Below are 18145 nucleotides of genomic sequence, written 5' to 3'. Positions count from 1 at the left end.
AGGCAGAGAGGCAGGCAAAGAGAGAGGAGGGAGCAGGCTCCCTGCTGAGCAGAGAGCCTAATTAGGGGCTCTATCCCAGGTCCCTGGGATCATGACCTGAGCTGAAGGCAGAGGCTTAACCCACTGAGCCACCCAGGCACCCCCTTGGCTGCATTTATTTGTGTGATTAAAAAAAAAAGGGGGGGGTGCCTGGGTGGCTCAGTGGGTTAAGCCTCTGCCTTCAGCTCAGGTCATGATCCCAGGGACCTGGGATCGAGCGTCCCACATCAGGCTCTCTGTTCAGCAGGGAGCCTGCTCCTTCCTCTCTTTGTCTGCCTCTCTGCCTACTTGTGATCTCTCTCACTCTGTCAAATAAATAAATAAATAAATAAATTTAAATTAAAAAAAAAAAAGCCATGTCTAGCTCAAGGCATTAAGAGAGTTTTCACTGGAAGAAAGCAGAGACTATTTCTGTAAAAGGATAAGACAAATGATCTCTGTCTGTCAAATAAATAAAAATCTTTAAAAATCTTCTAAAAAAAAAAAAAAAAAGATTAACCCTAAGGGGCAGGAAAAAAAAAGTAACATATAATCTGAAAAACTTCCTGTAATTTAGTGAGTATACCAAGTTGCTAAGGTCTGTGGCATGATTTCACCTAAATGCATTCACAGCATTTGACTCAGTTTACAAGTACTCCCAATCCAAGCCCATTGGGACCCCCCCCCCCCAAAAAGGGCAGCAATAGAGAGTTAGGATCTGTGTTTGGTATTTGAAAAAGCCCAAAGGAAATCTTACACTTACCCCACAAAACTTCATCAGGTTGCTTTGCCAAAACACCATGAAATCAAAGTGATACCCCTGATTATTTCATTTTGACCAGGAATTGTATTTAAAAAAATTTTTTTGAGGATTATTTTTCTTAATAATCTCTATATCCAACATGAGGCTTGAACTCATGGCCCCAAGATCAAGAGTCACATGCTCCTCTGACTGAGCCAGCCAGGCACCCCTGACCAGGAATTCTAAATGACACTTTTATATTATTAATAAAAGCAGAAAATTAAATTATTATTTAATACATTCATTTTGGTTAGTAAAATATTCTTGTAGACCATGAGGGACCTGAAGCATAAAGACTTAGTATTTTAAGGGCCAGACTCACCTGCATAATCACAGGTCTGTTGCATCCAAGGAATTCAACCTCCCTCTGTGTCCACATTATAAGGTCCAATCTACAGCAAAAACTTCAGATTTATTTTACATGAACAATGCTCTTTCTTCCTACCCCAAATGGTCTCTGATAAGCTTCACCATAAAACCCACCAATATGAGAAAACAATGACTCTGAAGTCCTGAAAGAGGGAAGGATTCCTAGGAACAGGGCTAAAAGTGTAAGGGCCTATTTAGCCAGAGCGATGCCATCCGGTTAAATAATGACTTTGTTGTTTATACAGTAAAACTTAAACTGTCCCTACCCCCCACTTCCCCCAGGGGACTTACTTAAAACAAATCCTGGAAACTAGTCCCAGGTAACAAAGCCCAAATACAAGGGTGGGTCAGGCCAGGTGGAGGTATTCAACCAGTGGGGGCACATACTGTCTCCTAGCCACCAAGGAGTATGGGCCCCACCCTTTGGGCACCTTTTGGACGCCAATTCTGACCAAGGTGATAGGCTAGTTCAAATATCTACTATAGGGTATATTGTAATTCAGTTGGTCACTTATGTGTGACCTAGCAGGACCGTGCAGTTTTCTCTGTTATAATCTCATTGGCTACCTGTGCGTGACCAGGCCCAACCCCATGGCCTTTGCCCTTTAAAGCTAGTCTGTAAGGCAGAGGGTCGTCGCCTCTTTGCAAGAGATGTCCCTGGCCAGTCAGTTTGATTCTTGATGCTTGGCGTGAAATAAAGCTTTGCTTAACCTTTGCTTTGTATCAGTCTCGCTCCTTTGACCATGGACCCAACAAAAGCATTAGTTAACAAGAAGAGGAAAGATGTATTTAGAAAGATATATTTTCGTAGCTATCATTTGGAAGAAAAGTGATTTTTTGGTGAACAAGTGGAATGTATCGATGCTAGGGACTACATGGTGCAGGCAAGAAGAATGAAGTTTAGGAATAAGTAGAGACACAAAATTCTGCCCAAGAAACATGAAGGGAAAGCAAGCAAATTGTAGGACAATGTGTATAACAGAATCCCATTTGCCTGAAAGGAAAATGGCCGACTACTGCAACGTGTGACTTGTGTATGCAGAGACACGTTCATATATGCCTAAGTCTAGAACGATGCTATTGTTTTCTCTGAGGAGAGGTGAGGGAGGGAGAACTTTAGAGTTTATATAGGCTCCGGTATCTTTTTAATATTTTTTAAAAGATTAATTCATTTCACATAGAGAAAAGAGCAAGCGGGCAGACAGAGAGGGACAAGCAGACTCTGCACTGAACCTGGCACCAGTGGTGGGGCTTGATCCCACTTCCCTGAGATCAGGACCTGAGCCAAAATCAAGAGCCTGACGCTAGGTGCTGTGGTATCATTTTATTTATTTTTTAAAATTTTATTTATTTATTTGACAGACAGAGATCACAAGTAGACAGAGAAGCAGGCAGAGAGAGAGAGGAGGAAGCAGGCTCCCCGCTGAGCAGAGAGCCCAAAGCGGGGCTCAATCCCAGGACCCTGGGATCATAACCCGAGCTGAAGGCAGAGGCTTTAACCCACTGAGCCACCCAGGCGCCCCCGTGGTATCATTTTAAAGAAAGATTTCTCAGGGCTCTGGGTGGCTCAAGCAGGTGTCTGACTTTGACTCAGGTCCTGATCTCAGGGTCCTGGGATCAAACCCCCACCCCACACCCCATGCTCACACATGTGCGCTTTCTTTCAAATCTCTTTAAAAACAAAAAAAAGATTTCTCACCTTTGCAATTAAACCAAGCTAAAACACCAACCTGATATTTAGAGGGCAGTGGCAGTTGAGCACGGAGCAGCACGTTGCAGGGGTTGGAAAGGTGCCAAGCCCAAGGGGAGCTGTGTTCATGGACAGACACAGCAGCACCTGATCGCCTGGTTCTCCCACGCTGCCTGGGTCCGGAGTGAGCCCCGCCCACTGTGTGCCCCTGCTCCCCCACCACCCCCACCACCCTCCTCCTATTTCCAAAGAGAAATGAGAAAGTACAGTATATGCCTTCTTAATTTCTCAGATTGCAATCTGCAAGGACATTCTGTTGACAGCATGAATGTTCCGTCCTGCATCTCACACGCTGTCCGGCGAGGTGGGACACTGGCCACATCTTTATTTCAGCCCTTTCCAGAAGCAGAAAGGATTCTGGAAGCAAAAACTTCAAAATTAATTTGGGAAGATGCAGGGCAGAATGGTGGGCTGAGGAGGGGTTGTTTTCCAAGATTGCTAAAGAATGCTTATAGTTAGAATCAGTATTAGTACCTGTGGCCGAGGCTGAGTGGTTTGCTTGTGCCCACAGCTGATGGAAACCTCCCCCAGGGCCTCAGAGTGCTTGGCAGGAGTGGGGTCACACACAAAGGAAAGGTCTTTTATTTCCAGGCTTTATTTCATTCTTTAAATTTTCACAGCTTAAAACATAACTTATAGCTTAACATTTCCAGTAGCCACCCTCTAGGACATAATACTTTTTTGGAAAAAAAAGACAAAAAACCTTTAGGTTCTGGCCTCAAACACTTCCCACAAGAATGTTCTGGATGGAGGGAGCTTTAAAAGTACAAAATAAAGAAACAGCCAGGGGCTAACTTTTCATGAGTGTGGGGGGGTTATTTTACACTTGGGTTTGCCCACAGAGGCCTTCCTCTCCCTCAGTATGCTCTGCCATTTCTTTTTCAAGATCTTATTTTTAAGTAATCTCTCTACCTGACATGGGGCTTGAAGTCACAACTCTGAGATCAAGAGTCACGTGCTCCACCTCCTGAGCCAGCCAGGCATCTCTCCACGCTTCCTTGTATTCTGAAGACGGCCATGCCTGACTTCTGGCGCGCCAAGAAGTTCAGCTCTGGAAAGCAGGGAGTGTTGAAGAGGACACAGAACTCCAGCAGCCGCTGCCCAGATCCAAACCGGTTTCCTGCCCATGGGCCTTCTGTGTGAAAGAGGAGAAATGAATGAATCAGATGACCCTTGACCCTCTTTGTTTGGGTACACCACCCGGCTTCCTCAAGGCCCTGGGACCTGGCTCCTCCGACTGCTGCCTGGGGAAAGGACACAATTGTGTACAGAAGGTGGCCTGAATGTGAGAACCTTCTGTGACCCGCACTCCAGCTACAAATGAGGCCTGTGGACCAATGGCACTCTTGCTTTTCGAATCAAACAGTGCCTTTAAGAGTCCTTCTGGAAGATCACAAAGCTCCTGTCTGACTCCTCCAGGAAGAGCTCTTCTTGTATCCTTGGATTATTTAGAGATAGGCTTCTTACCAACTTCCCCAGGCAACTTCTTGCTTGCCACATGGCAAGCAGAAGAGATGGGACATTGGGGACTTAAGGAAAAGAGGAGGGAATGTTCTAGCTCTCCTTCATGTCTGCATGGGTGAATTTGCAGTTGGAGGCTGAGGACTTAGCTCCTGACCTTGGCCTCCACTGTAACTGGGGTACTTCCTTTGGTTTGTAGCTAAGAATGTTGGAGAGAGAAAGAATGGAAAAGAAATTCATTCCTACTTTAGAGCTTGCCAAATCGAAGGCGGGATGGAGACACTTTCAAGTAAACACAGTGACTAACAAGCTAAGAGAATGAGAGCCAAGGCCAGCTCTGAGCCAGTCCCTCATTTCACCTGGAGCCCCAGAACCCCAGAGCATTTTCTCACTTGGCAGCGTTCAGTAGAAGGCTTATTGCTTTCCAGATCCTTGAAGAATCTTCATGCTTTTTCTTCAACTGCCCAGGCGCTCCATGCATACTGTGGGCTTCATGTGATACCCTGGTGAGGTAGGTGAGCGGCAAGCATCCCTAAGCCCACTTGGGAGAGCGCAAGGGCCTGACTGGAAACAAAGAGTTGGTGACTGAGGGGCGGAGATCTGAAGCCTCAGGTAACGTTCCAGTCATTCCAGCCCCCACGCAGGCTCACTTTCACACAAGTACCATGACCCAGCTTGTCAGGAAGTCCTTTGGACACCAGTTGCTGCCCACAGTGGCTAAGAATATCCCGGTTCCTCCCACGGGTTTAAATTGAGGCCATAGGAGGGGATAATCCAATTAATGTCAGAATAAGAGAGGAAGAGAAAAGCAATCTTCTCCCTAATTCCTGTTTCCAGTGCTGGTCCCTCATGCACAAATGAAGTTCTTCACCTTAAAGCTTCCAGCCCAGGGCCTGGCCCTGCTCTGAGCACCTCAGGCAGCCTCGCAGCTTCCACCTCTGCCCGGCAGGCAGACCGTGGTAGAACTTTTCACAGAAGCTCCCCGGGCAGAGGTGGGAGGGACAGGCTGGGCGGGAAGAACACAGAGAGCTTGTTAGGGCTGGCTGCACGCTCAGTCTGGATGCGCCCTGGCCTCGGCCCCAGAGCGCAGTTGAGCAAGCAGCCAGGCCTCCCTGAACTTCTTGTGAGTGCTAGAACTGATTTTGTCCAACCCAAGTCCTCAACTCCACACAGCTGATTTTGTTCACAGCCCTAGCGCCTTCAGGAATGGCTGGTCAAGGCTGGCCAACAGGAGGATGGGAGGGTGGTTCCGCCATGTTGGCCCCTTTTGTTGGAAAAATAACACTTTCCCTCTGAGGTAGGAATGGAACTGGGCGCAGCCTTGGTTAACACTCCACATCCTGCAGCTCGATCTCCTCGGTGGTGCTCTCTGCAAAACAAGAGACAAGCCCAGGCAGGTGCCCATCAGCCCGGGGATTGGGGGGGGGGGGTTTCTTGGGGAGACCAGACTAACAGGCATCCCCCAACCATGAATGCGTGAATGGATGATCACAGGGCCCAGAGAATTACCCTTGAGTTTGTGTCTTCTCTTCCTCTGGAATTTGTATGCACACTTGTTACACACCCACATGAGGCTGATTAACAGCGCAGCCACAGCAGCGAGAAAAGCCAGGAAGACGGCAACAAAATGGAGGTCTTCGTAGAGGATCTCTACGGGCGGGGAGGGGAACGGGGAGACAAGGTCTCTTTGAGTATCATGAATCACTCCCCCCCACCAGGGCTGGCAGTTCAGCGGGGGGGACCCCCCCTCACCCCCCACCCCGTCTTGCCTGACACGTGCAGCACGATGGTGCCAAACTGGCTGCTCCCCAGGCGCTCCGTCACCGTGATGACGTAGTAGCCGGAGTCCCTCACGCCCACACTGAAGAGCTGGATGGAGCCGTTGTCGAAGGTGCAGAGTCGGTCCTTGTGGCTCTGGGAGATGTTGGCCTGAGTCCCTGGCTTCCACTCCACGATCTTCTGCGCTCCCCAGTTAGACGTATACCTCCACTCAATGGTGGGGATGCCATGGCAGGAGTACTCAACCGAGAGCAGGATGTCCTCCTCCACCGTGGCATTGATGGCGGACTGGGGGATGTACAGTGACACGCCCTGACCTGCGGGACCCGGTGACAAAACGGAGGCAACTTATATAGGAGCTGACAGGGGAGGGGACTGCCGGGAGTCGTTCATTTATTGAGCAAATACTTACTAAGTGCCTGTTCCGTGCCAGGCTGTTGTCTAGGTTCTGGTGCTGGCCCAATATGTGTATCCCCAATCCCCGCTGCCCAATCCTGAAATTCCTATATTGAAGCCCCAACCTCCAGCAGGACTATAATTGAAGATGAAGCCTCCAAGGAGGTAATGGAGGTTAAATGAGGTCATAAGGATGGGGCCCTGATCCAGCAGGATTAGTGTCTTTATAAGAAGAGACACCTGAGTGCTCTGTCACTCATTATCTCTCTACAGGGATGCAAGGGGGAAATGGGAGAAAATACTCAGAGATTGCAGCAAGAAGGGATAAGGCAGCTGTCTACAAGCTAGGAAGAGAGCACTCACCAGAAACTGCCTTGCTAGAACCTTGATCTAGGGCTTTCCAGCCTCTGGCACTGCAAGAAAATAATTTCTGGTGCTTAAGCCCCTCAGTGTGTGCTATTTTGTTACAGACTAAAACTGAACAAGACACAAGGTTCTTGTGTGCTCAATGGACAGTGAACCTCCCCGGAGGCTCCATTCTATAAGGGAGACATACAAGGGTGAAATAAACAAGATCATTTTAGATCATGGCAAGCACTACTGACCAGTGGGGGTGGAGATGGCACACAGAATTAAGATAATGGTCAGGGAAGACTTCATGGAGGAAATGACATCTGAATGGAGACCGGAAGGGCAGGCAGGCAGCGTGTGGACACTCGCAAGAGGAGCATCTCAGGCAGAGGGAGCAAGCACAAAGACTGAAGGGAGGGCAAGTACTGGTGAGTCTCAGGGACAGAAAGGCCAGCATGCTAGAATGCAGTGAGCAATGTGGAGAGACAGAGTGAGGCTGCAGAGCAGGCAGGACACAGGCCATGCTGTGAGGGGTGGGAGTGGGGCTTTACTCAAGGCTGATGGGAGCTATAGGGGGGCTTAGGTGGAAGGTGATATTATCCATTAAGCTTGACAATGTTTGCTGTGCAGAACATACTGGGGGGTGAGGGGACAAGAGCCGAAGCAGGACGAGCCATCAGAGAGCTGCTACAGGGGTCGGACAAGAGATGGAGGTATAGCCTCACAGAGCATGAATGTGGTCTGATTTAGGCTATGTATTTGGAAGCAGAGAGGACAAAATATGCTGACAAACTAGATGTGGGTATGGGGGAGGCAGAGGCATCAGAGTTTTCTGTGTGCGCATGCAGATGTGTCATTGTGCCATTGAATAAAGTTAGGTGTGTACACCGTTGTACATGTACTATGTAGGTACCACGCACAAGCCCTGCGCCAACCACATTACACACATCGTCTCAGCAAGGTCTCATCCACAACCTACTGCAATGCCATCAAGCACAGAGCAAGCCTCACCGTCCACAGGACTAATGAGCTTGGCAAAGTTCACTCTGCAAAGCAAAGAGTCACACAAAGGCTGCTGTTGAAATGTTTAACCTCTAAGCTTGGATCAGTAGTCAGTGATTGGTGGTGGTGAGCACAGAAAGTGACAAATAGCCCACACCCTGAGACGACTGGATAGAGTTGGCTGGATTGGATAATGAACAGGGCAGGACCAAAACTTGGAGCCCTGCCCTTGGTTTCCACCTCCATTTCCCCCTCAGTCTTTGAGAGCCCAGCTGCCCCAAGCCCCTGCCGTGTGGCTCCAGGTAACCACACCTGTTCCTTTTCCAGGCCTGTCTCACTGTCCCCTCTCATCCCCAGCACATTCCTTTAGTGGTCCTCTCCTACGGCTCTTGGCAAGGCGACTATGAACAGCCTGATAAAAGACATGTGGAAAAACCGAGAAGTGGTAATGGTTTTCAAGAATGACAACTGCCAAGGAACAAAAATACATTTTCTCCCAACTCTATTTTAAAACATGTTAAATTCAGAGAAAAGTTTTGAAAGGCAAGTACAATTAATATGTATCCTCTCCTTAGTTTACTAGTTATGAACATTTTGGCACATTTACCCTTTTCTCTCAGGAAAAAAACAGAGGTCAAATTCCAGGTCAGCCCTTCTTCTTCTCTGTGTCCCCTAACACAGTCCCTGATGCATAGTGATAGGTCAACAGGTATTTGTTGACTGAATGAATAAGTGAATGACAAAATACTTAACAAGAAAAGTGAGATTTCCTGTTAGAATTGTTGCTGCTGAAGTGGTATGAAAAATTAGCACATTTAAAAGTTAACACACAAATAAGAAAGAGAACTATAATTTAGTCAAGATTTTATGTGCCAGTTACTATATTATATACTTATTGTACTTAGCAATCCTTCCCTAATGTTTTACTTAAGTCAGCAACATGCCCATGTAGCTAGGAAATGGAAAAAACGGGACTTAAATGCAGTTCTGTCTGATCAAAGCCCTATGTTTTTCCCTAAAGACACCACCAAGATATTAGAAATAAATGCCAAGGGAAGCAAGGGCAAACATGGACTATTGGGACTTCATCAAGATCAAAACCATTTGCACAGCAAAGGAAACAGTCAACAAAATCAAAAGGCAAGGGACAGAATGGGAGAAGATATTTGCAAACAATGTATCAGATAAAGGGCTAGTATCCAATATCTATAAAGAACTTATCAAACTCAACACCCAAAGAACAAATAATCCAATCAAGAAATGGATGACATGAACAGACATGTCTGCAAAGAAGACATCCAGATGGCCAAGAGACACATGAAAAAGTGCTCAAAAATTACTCAGCATGAGGGAAGTACAAGTCAAAACCATAGTGAGATACACCTCACACCTTACAGTCAGAATGGCTACAATTAACCAGTCAGGAAACAACAGGTGTTGTCAAGGATGCAGAGAAAGGGAAACCCTCCTACACTGTTGGTGGGAATGCAAGCTGGTGTAGCCACTCTGGAAAACAGCATGGAGGTTCCTCAAAAAGTTGAAAATAGAGCTACTCTACAACCCAGTAATCACACTACTGGGTATTTACCTTAAAGATACAAATGTAGTGATCTGAAGGGGCATGTGAACCTGAATGTTTATAGCAGCAATGTCCACAATAGCCAAACTATGGAAAGAGCCTAGATGTCCATCAGCAGATGAATGGATAAAGAAGATGTATACATATGTGTGTGTGTATACGTGCACACACACACACATACACACATACATACACACAAAATGGAATACTAGGCAGCCATCAAAAAATCTGAAATCTTGCCATTTGCAATGATATGGATGGAACTAGAGGGTATTACACTAAGCGAAATAAGTTAATCAGAGAATGACAATTATTTTATCTCTCTGATATGAGGAATCTGAGAGGAAGGGCAGAGTGTTATAGGGGTCAGGGAGGGAAAAAATGAAATAAGACGGGACCAGGGAGGGAAACAAGCCATAAGGGACTCTTAATCTCAGGAAACAAACTTTGGGTTGCTGGAGGGGAGGGACAATGGACACTGGGAGCGTATGTGCTATGGTGAATGCTGTGAATTGTATAACACTGATGATTCACAGACCTGTACTCCTGATACCCCTGAAATAAATAATACATTATGTTAAAAAAAGAAAGAATAAATGAATTCAGTAAAGTTGCAGAATGCTGCTTTTCTGCCCATGGTCACTGCCGAGTAAGCATCATTAAAGTCTCCCTCCCACCACCATCATGTCTAAATCAGAGTCTCTCAAAGAGCCTGAATAGCTGTAGAAGCTCTTTATCGGAGGTCTGAGCTTTGAAACCAAAGAGAATCTGAGGAGTCATTTTGAGGAATGGGGAACACTTATGGACTATGTGGTAATGAGAGATCCAAACACCAAATGCTCCAGAGGCTTTGGGCTTGTCCCATAGGCTACTGTGGAGGAAATGGATGCAGCCATGAATGCAAGGCCACATAAGGTGGATGGAAGAGTTGTAGAACCAAGGAGGGCTGTCTCTAGAGAAGATTCTTAAAGACCTGGTGACCACTTAACTGTGAAAAAGATTTTTGTTGGCGGCATTAAAGAAGACATTGAAGAACATCATCTAAAGAGATTATTTTGAACAGTATGGGAACATCAAAGTGATTGAGATCATGACTGACCAGGGCAGTGGCAGAAAGGGGTTTTGCTTTTGTAACATTTGATGACCATGACTCTGTAGATGAGACGGTCATTCAAAAATACCATACTGTGAATGGCCATGACTGGGAAGTAAGGAGAGCCCTATCTAAGCAAGAGATGGGTAGTGCTTCTCCCAGCCAAAGAGGTTGAAGTGGTTCTGAAAACTTTGGAGGAGGACGTGGGGAAGGTTTTGGTGGTCATGACAGCTTTGGTTGTAGAGGAAACTCAGTGGGTGAGGTGGCTTTGGTGGCAGTCCAGGTGGTGGTGCATATGGGGCAATGGTAATGGCGATAATGGATTTGGTAATGATGGAAGCAACTTTGGAGGTGGCGGAAGCTATAATGATTTTGGCAATTACAACAATCCATCCTCAACTTTTGGATCTATGAAAGGAGGACATGTTGGAGGCAGAAACTCTGGCCCATATGGTGGTGGAGGCCAATACTTCGCCAAACCACAAAACCAAGGTGGTTATGCTGGTTCCAGCAGCAGCAATAGCTACGGCAGTAGCAGGTTTTAATTACTGCCAGGAAACAAAGTTTAGGAGGAGAGAAGAGCCAGAGAAGTGACAGGAAAGCTACAGGTCACAAAAATTTGTGAACTCAGCAAAGAAGCTGCTACAAAGAAGACATATTTTAGACAATACTCATGTGTCTGGGCAAAAAACTTAAGAACTGTATTTGTGACTGTTTAACAGGTGATTTTAGTTTCTGTTCTGTGGAAAGTGTAAAGCATTCCAACAAAGAGTTTTAATGTAGATTTTTTTTCTTTTTTGGCAACCATGTTGTTGATTGCTAAGTGTAATAGTCTGATCATGAGGCTAAATAAAGTCTTAAAAAAAGTTGCAGAATACATAATATATAGAAATCTGTTGTATTCCTATATACTATAATGAAGTAGAACAAACATATTAAGAATATACTCCATTTACAATTGCACTAAAAAGAATAAAATGCCTAAACTTAATCAAGGAGGTGAAAGACCCCAATGAAAAAATCAAAGAAGAAATTTAAAAATACACAGAGACAAATAAAAATGAAAACACAACAATTCAAAATTTGGGATTTAGCCAAAGCTGATCTAGGTGTGAAGTTTATAGCAATATAGGCCTACCTCAAGAAACCAGGAAAATCTCAAATAAACAATGTAACAATACATATAAAGGAGTTAGAAAAAGAACAAAGCCCAAAGTGAACAGAAGGAAGAAAATAAGGATTAGAGCAGAAATAAGTAAAATAGAGACAAAAAAAAAAAAAAAAAACAGTGGAAAAGATAAATGAAACCAAGAGCTGATACTTTGAAAAGATAAACCAAATTAGTATTAGCTAGACTTAAGGAAAAAAAAAAAAAAAAAAAAAAAAGGGAAAACCAAAGCCAAACCAAAGCAAACCAAAACCAGAAACAAAACAAAACAAAAACAACAACAACAACAAAAAAAGACAAAAAACAAAAACAAAAACAAAAAAAAAAGGGAAAGGAATCAAAAAATGAAGCAGGTATTTCTATACCTTAGAAATACAAGGAAATGTAAGAGATTATGAAAATTTATATGCCAAAAAATTGGACAACATAGAAGAAATGGATAAGTTACTAGAAACATACACTCCTCTACAAATGAATCAGGAAGAAATAGAAAATCTGAACTGAAGAATTACTAGTAATAAAATTGAATTGGTAATCAAAAAACTCCCAACAAACAAAAGTCCAGGACCAGATGGCTTCACAGGTGAATGCTACAATACATTTAAAGACGACTTGGGATGTCTGGGTGGCTCAGCTGGTTAAGCGTCTGCCTTCAGCTCAGGTCATGATCCCAGGGTCCTGGGATCCAGTCCCCCATCGGGCTCCTTTGTCCATGGGGCGGGCGCCTGCTTCTCCCTCTGCCTGCCACTCCCCCTGTTTGTGCTCTCCCTCCCTCACAAATAAGTAAGCCTTAAAAAAAAAATTTTAATGCCTATCCTTTTCAAATTATTCCAAAACTAGAAGAGGAAGGTAAACTTCTAAACTCATTCTATGAGGCCATTATTACCCTGATACCAAAATCAAAGACCCCCCCCCCCCCAAAAAAAAAAGAAAAGAAAGAGAGGGAGAGAAAGAACTATAGACCAGTATCTCTGATGAACATTGATGCAAAAATCCTTAACAAAGTATTAACAGAAATCAACTATATGAGAAAAACTTCATCACAATCAAGTGGGATTAAGCCAAGGATGCAAGGATGGTTCAATATCTGTAAATCATTCAACATGACACATCACATTAACAAGAGGAAGGATAAAAACCACATAATTATCTCAATAGAAGCAGAAAAAGCATGGGATGAAGTACAACATCCATTCATAATGAAAACCTCAATAAAGTGGGGTTAGAGGGAACATACCTCAACATAATAAAGACCATTCATAAATCCCATAGCTTACATCATGCTCAATGGTGAAAACCTGAAAGTGTTTCCTCCAAGATCAGGAACAAGACAAGGATGTCCACTCTAACTGTTCTGATTCAACATAGTACTGGAAATTCTAGCGACAGCAAGCAGATAAAGATTTAAAAGGGTCCATTCTGGTAAGGAAGAAGTAAAATGGTCACTGTTTACAGATGACATGACACGATATATAGAAAACCCTAAAGATGCTACCAAAAAACTATTTGAACTGATAAATGAATTTAGTAAAGTTGCACAATACAAAATATACAAAAATATGTTGCATTTCTATACACTAATACAGTAACAGAAAGAGAAGCAGAATGAAAACAGTTCCATTTCCAACAGCACCAAAAAAGAACAAAATACCTATGAGTAAATTCAACCAAGGAGGTGAAAGGCCCATACTTTGAAAGCTATCAAACATTGATGAAAGACAATGAAGATGACACAAACAAATGGAAAGCTATACCATGGATGGTAAGAATTAGTAGCATTAAAATGTTCATATTACCCAAAGCCATCTACATATTCAATGCAATTCCTATCAAAATGCCAACAGCATTTTTTCCCCCAAGATTTTATTCATTTATTTGACAGAGAGAGATAGAGATCACAAGTAGGCAGAGAGGTGGTGAGGGAAGCAGGCTCCCTGCTGAGCAGAGAGCCCAGTGTGGAGCTTGATCCCAGGACCCTGAGATCAAAACCTGAGCCAAAGGCAGAGGCTTAACCCACTGAGCCACCCAGGTGCCCCAGCAGCACTTTTCACAGAACTAGAATAATCCTAAAATGTATATGGAACTACAAAAGACTCTAAATAGCCAAAGCATTGTCTAGAAAGAACAAAACAGAAGGTGTCACAATCCCAGATTTCAAGATATACTACAAAACTATAGTAATTAAAACAGTATGATATTGGGGCCCCTAGGTGGCTCTGTTGGTTAAGGAACTGCCTTCAGATAGGGTCACAATCCCGGGGTCCTGAGATCGAGTCTTCCATCAAGTTCCTTGCTCAGTGGGGAGCCTGCTTCTCCCTCTGCTTGTGGGTGTGCACTGACAAATTAACCTTAAAAAAAAAAAAGAAAAGAAAACCACAGTATGACACTGACACAAAAACAGACACAGATCAATGCAACAGAATACAAAGACCAGAAGTAAACCCATGATTATATGTTCAATTAACCTATGACAAAGGAGGCAAAATTATACAATGTGGAAAAGACAGTCTCTTCAATAAGTGGTGTTGGGAAAAGCGGGCAGCCTCATGCAAAAGAATGAAACTGGACCACTTTCTTACGCCATACACAAAATTCAGCTGAAACGGATTAAAAACCTGTGAGACGTGAAACCAAAATATTCCTAAAGGAAAACAGAGGTAGTAATCTCTTTGACATTAGCTTTAGCAACATTTTTCCAGATAGGTCTCCTCAGGGAAGAGAAACAAAAGCAAAAATAAGGAATTGAGATTATACCAACAGACAAAGGAAACCATCAACGAAGGAAACTATTAAGACAAAAAGGCAACCTATTGGAAATATCTGTAAATGACATATCCATTAAGAGGTTAATATCCGGGGACGCCTGAGTGGCTCAGTTGGTTAAGCAGCTGCCTTCGGCTCAGGTCATGATCCCAGCGTCCTGGGATCGAGTCCCACATTGGGCTCCTTGCTCAGCAGGGAGTCTGCTTCTCCCTCTGCCTCTGCCTGCCATTCTGTCTGCCTGTGTTCGCTCTCTCCCCCCCCCCCCTCTGATAAATAAATTTAAAAAAAAATCTTAAAAAACAAAAAAAAGAGGACGCCTGGGTGGTGTCCTCTGCTTTGGGCTTGGGTCATGATCCCGGGGTCCTGGGATCAAGCCCCGCATCGGGCTCTCTGCTCTGCTCTCCTTCCTCTCTCTCTGGCTGCCTCTCTGCCTGCTTGTGATCTCTGTCTGTCAAATAAGTTTTTTAAAAAATTTTTAAAAAAGAGGTTAATATCCAAAAATACATAAGGAACTTACAGAACTCAATGCCAAAACAATTAAAAAAATGGATAGCAGATGTGAGTTGCCATTTTTCCAAGGAAGACAACCAAATGGCCAACAGACACATGACAAGATGCTCCACATCACTCATCATTAGGGAAATACAAATCAAAACCACAGTGAGATATCACCTCACACCTGTCAGAGTGGTCACAATAAAAAAATAACAAGTGTTGGTGAGGATGCGGAGAAAAAGGAACTCTCATGCAATGTTGATAGGAATGTAAATGGAAACTGTGGAAACCAGTATGGAGGTTCCTCAAAAAAACAAAAACAGGGGCGCCTGGGTGGCTCAGTGGGTTAAAGCCTCTGCCTTTGTCTCAGGTCATGATCTCAGGGTCCTGGGATCGAGCCCCACATCGGGCTCTCTGCTTGGTGGGGAGCCTGCTTCCTCCCCTCTCTCTCTGCCTGCCTCTCTGCCTACTTGTGATCTCTGTCTGTCAAATAAATAAATAAAATCTTAAAACAAAACAAAGACAAAAACAAACCAACCAACAAACCCTGAGAACACCTATATCGGGACAACTGGTGTGAACAGGATCTGTGTGGTTCCACCAGGAGCCTCTTCACTGTGAGATGGGGAGAAGTACCTTCACATTCCAGAACGAGGGTAGGAAAGCCTCCGGAGGAAGGCTGCGGCGTTGAGGGGCGGGACACATGTGGGGCCCAGCAGGGCACAGCACATAGGCCCCCACGCTTGCCTTCCTTGGCTCAGGTCTGTGCCATGGGTCTGGGGGTACCAACCCTCCAGGTGTGCCATGCTCTGAGAGTTCTTCCAGGATTGGGGAGTTTCAGTGCGGAAAGCAAACCAGGACAGCTGGTCACCCGGAGCCTCGGAGAAATGTCCAAGAGGAAAAAGAAAACTCCAAGCGATACAAGAGTGGATTTCTGAGGCAGCCAGGGGTGGGGTGCAGAGGTGGAGCAGGGTGAGGACCGAAGCTACCCCTCCCTGACCCGTTGGGCTCATCTCCTAGCTCATTTCCACCTCAGCAATCCCACCACACCCCTCCAGTCACTGAATGCTGCCCCACCTGCCATCCCGTGCTCCGCCCCAGGGCACTGGCTCTCAGGGGTGCTGGCCTGGGGAAGAATATTAATATCCCCATTTTTCAGAGGAGCAAACTCAAGTTCACTGGGGTTAGGGAATGCGCCCCACGTCAGGGTAAGTGGCAGAGCCGAGAATGAAACCCTGTGTACTTTTTTGCTGTCCCGCTAATGAGCCAGGGAGGCTCAGGAAGGAGAGGGAGAGGACACTTGCTGCAACGGAGGCTTGCAGAGTACGATTTTCAAGGTGCACGAAGGCGAGGAGGTGCACACCAGGCTGGGAGAACTGTGAGCCCACCCAGGGCAGTAGGACGGAATCCTCTGTGCCCAGACCTGCTGAGTAAGAAGGGAGGTTATAGCGGGAAGTATCTGTGACAGGCTGGAGACTGTGTGGGAGTGAGTCCTCCAGATTCCCCAGCCTGGTATTCACATAGAGGTTCAGCAGCATCTGAACCTGGCTTCTGGAAGGGCCATCTGGCGGCAGAGTTATTCTTTTTTTTTTTTTTTTTTTTTTAAGACTTTATTTAAAGATTTTATTTATTTATTTGACAGAGATCACAAGTAGGCAGAGAGGCAGCCAGAGAGAGAGAGGAGGAAGCAGGTTCCCTGTCTAGCAGAGAGCCCGATGTGGGGCTCGATCCCAGGACCCTGAGATCATGACCTGTGCCAAAGGCAGAGGCTTAACACACTGAGCCACCCAGGCGCCCCAGATTTATTCTTTATGCACATGCTTGCACTGCCTGGAGCCCACCACCTGTGCCGGTCCTATCACCTTCCTGAGAACCCACGAATGGAGGCCAAACAGTGGAGGGGCAGCCCGAGACCCTGCACTGGGGTGGCTGGGGGTGGGGGACCGGTGTGGATGGGTAGCGGTGGAGCATGAGACAGGGCATGTGTGCAGAGTAGGTCTGCCCTGGAACTCCTTACTCATCACCCAGCTCAGCCGAAGAGTCCAGCACAGTGCCTGGGACTTTGTGGGCACTCACAGTAGCCTGGCACGAAAGAACAAATAAAGACATGCATATTCTCCCTGTCCAACTGCTGCCCTTTTGGAGAGATCAGGGATTGGGGGGGGTCTGGGTGGAGCTTACAGAGGTGCTGGCAAGACCCCCTTCCTAGCCCCTGATCTGCTGAGGGTCAAAAAGCTCAGAGGAGAAACAGCAGCTTTAAGCTGCAACAAGAACATCCACATCGCTGTCTAACCACTGTCCTTCTTGAAACAAGCAAGCCTGGAATATTGCAAATAGTTCCGTGTAAAAGCCCTCGCGTTGGAGCTTTTGGGTTTAGATGCCATGAAGTGTGGAAGACAGACTTCTGCACAGTTTTCAGGCTTTCTACCCCTCCTGTTAGCTCAGGTAGCAATTCCCCCGTCAGCACCCCATGACTCCGGGACCAAAGCTTAGCTTGTCCTCAACGGAGCTCCTGGCGACTCCTTGGGGAGTCACCCAAACAACATGGACAGAGGGGCAGGTTGAGGCAGAGGCTGGCAGGCTGTGCCCCTGTCATCGTCTCCTAACCAGAAAAGAGATCTATGTATCACTGCAAAATAGCGCTAGCTGCCGTTTTGGTCAGTAACCGAAAGGGTGATCAGGTCGGTAACCTGATCAGAACTAGGTGTCCTGGGCCACTATCACAGCCTAGCAAAACCCGGGCTGGGAAAGTTGAACGACTGCGCCACTATCAGCTGGGAAAGATGGAAGTTTGATAACGTTGTATTGTCAGAAGTATGCAGAAGTCACATTCAAACAGGACTGTGCGAATTGTAGATGGGCGTAACCTTCTTGGAGGGCAATATGGTAGAATCTAGAAAAATTATTAGCCCTATACCTCTTGATCCAGAAACTCCACTTTTATGAACAGCCGAGAAAGACAGGAGACAGCCGAGAAAGACAGGAGACAGCCGAGAAAGACAGGAGACAGCCGAGAAAGAAAGTCGGGACCATCATGCTCAATGGTAAGGGGCCAGTAAAGTAAAATGGGTTCTTAGGCTACCCATGACACGTTGGACACCGGCTACCTGGAGTTAGCA

At 45.6% G+C, this 18145-nt stretch overlaps 1 protein-coding gene across 4 annotated transcripts in view; it reads right to left on the bottom strand.

Annotated features, from left to right (window-relative positions):
- Positions 1-18145, bottom strand: part of VSTM5 (V-set and transmembrane domain containing 5) — a 44846-nt gene that overhangs the window by 7264 nt on the left and 19437 nt on the right. The window contains exons 2-7 of one of the 4 annotated variants that reach the window (XM_059186409.1): positions 6170-6496; positions 5910-6050; positions 4793-5769; positions 3852-4074; positions 3414-3482; positions 3100-3296 (exon numbers count right to left, since the gene is read on the bottom strand). In XM_059186409.1, the coding sequence (XP_059042392.1) occupies positions 5726-5769; positions 5910-6050; positions 6170-6496 (512 nt within the window). In that variant the 3' untranslated portion in view covers positions 3100-3296; positions 3414-3482; positions 3852-4074; positions 4793-5725. Of the gene's footprint in view, positions 1-1142; positions 1213-3095; positions 3483-3514; positions 4075-4792; positions 5770-5909; positions 6051-6169; positions 6497-18145 lie in introns of those variants that run through there. The other 3 variants (XM_059186419.1, XM_059186400.1, XM_059186395.1) reach the window with 3 other exon arrangements.

Source organism: Mustela lutreola, chromosome 1 (genome assembly GCF_030435805.1).
Source record: "Mustela lutreola isolate mMusLut2 chromosome 1, mMusLut2.pri, whole genome shotgun sequence".
In the NCBI taxonomy this organism is placed as follows: Eukaryota; Metazoa; Chordata; class Mammalia; order Carnivora; family Mustelidae; genus Mustela; species Mustela lutreola.
The sequence above is the reverse complement of the archived record's forward strand: the minus strand, read 5'-3'. Positions and strand labels throughout refer to the sequence as shown.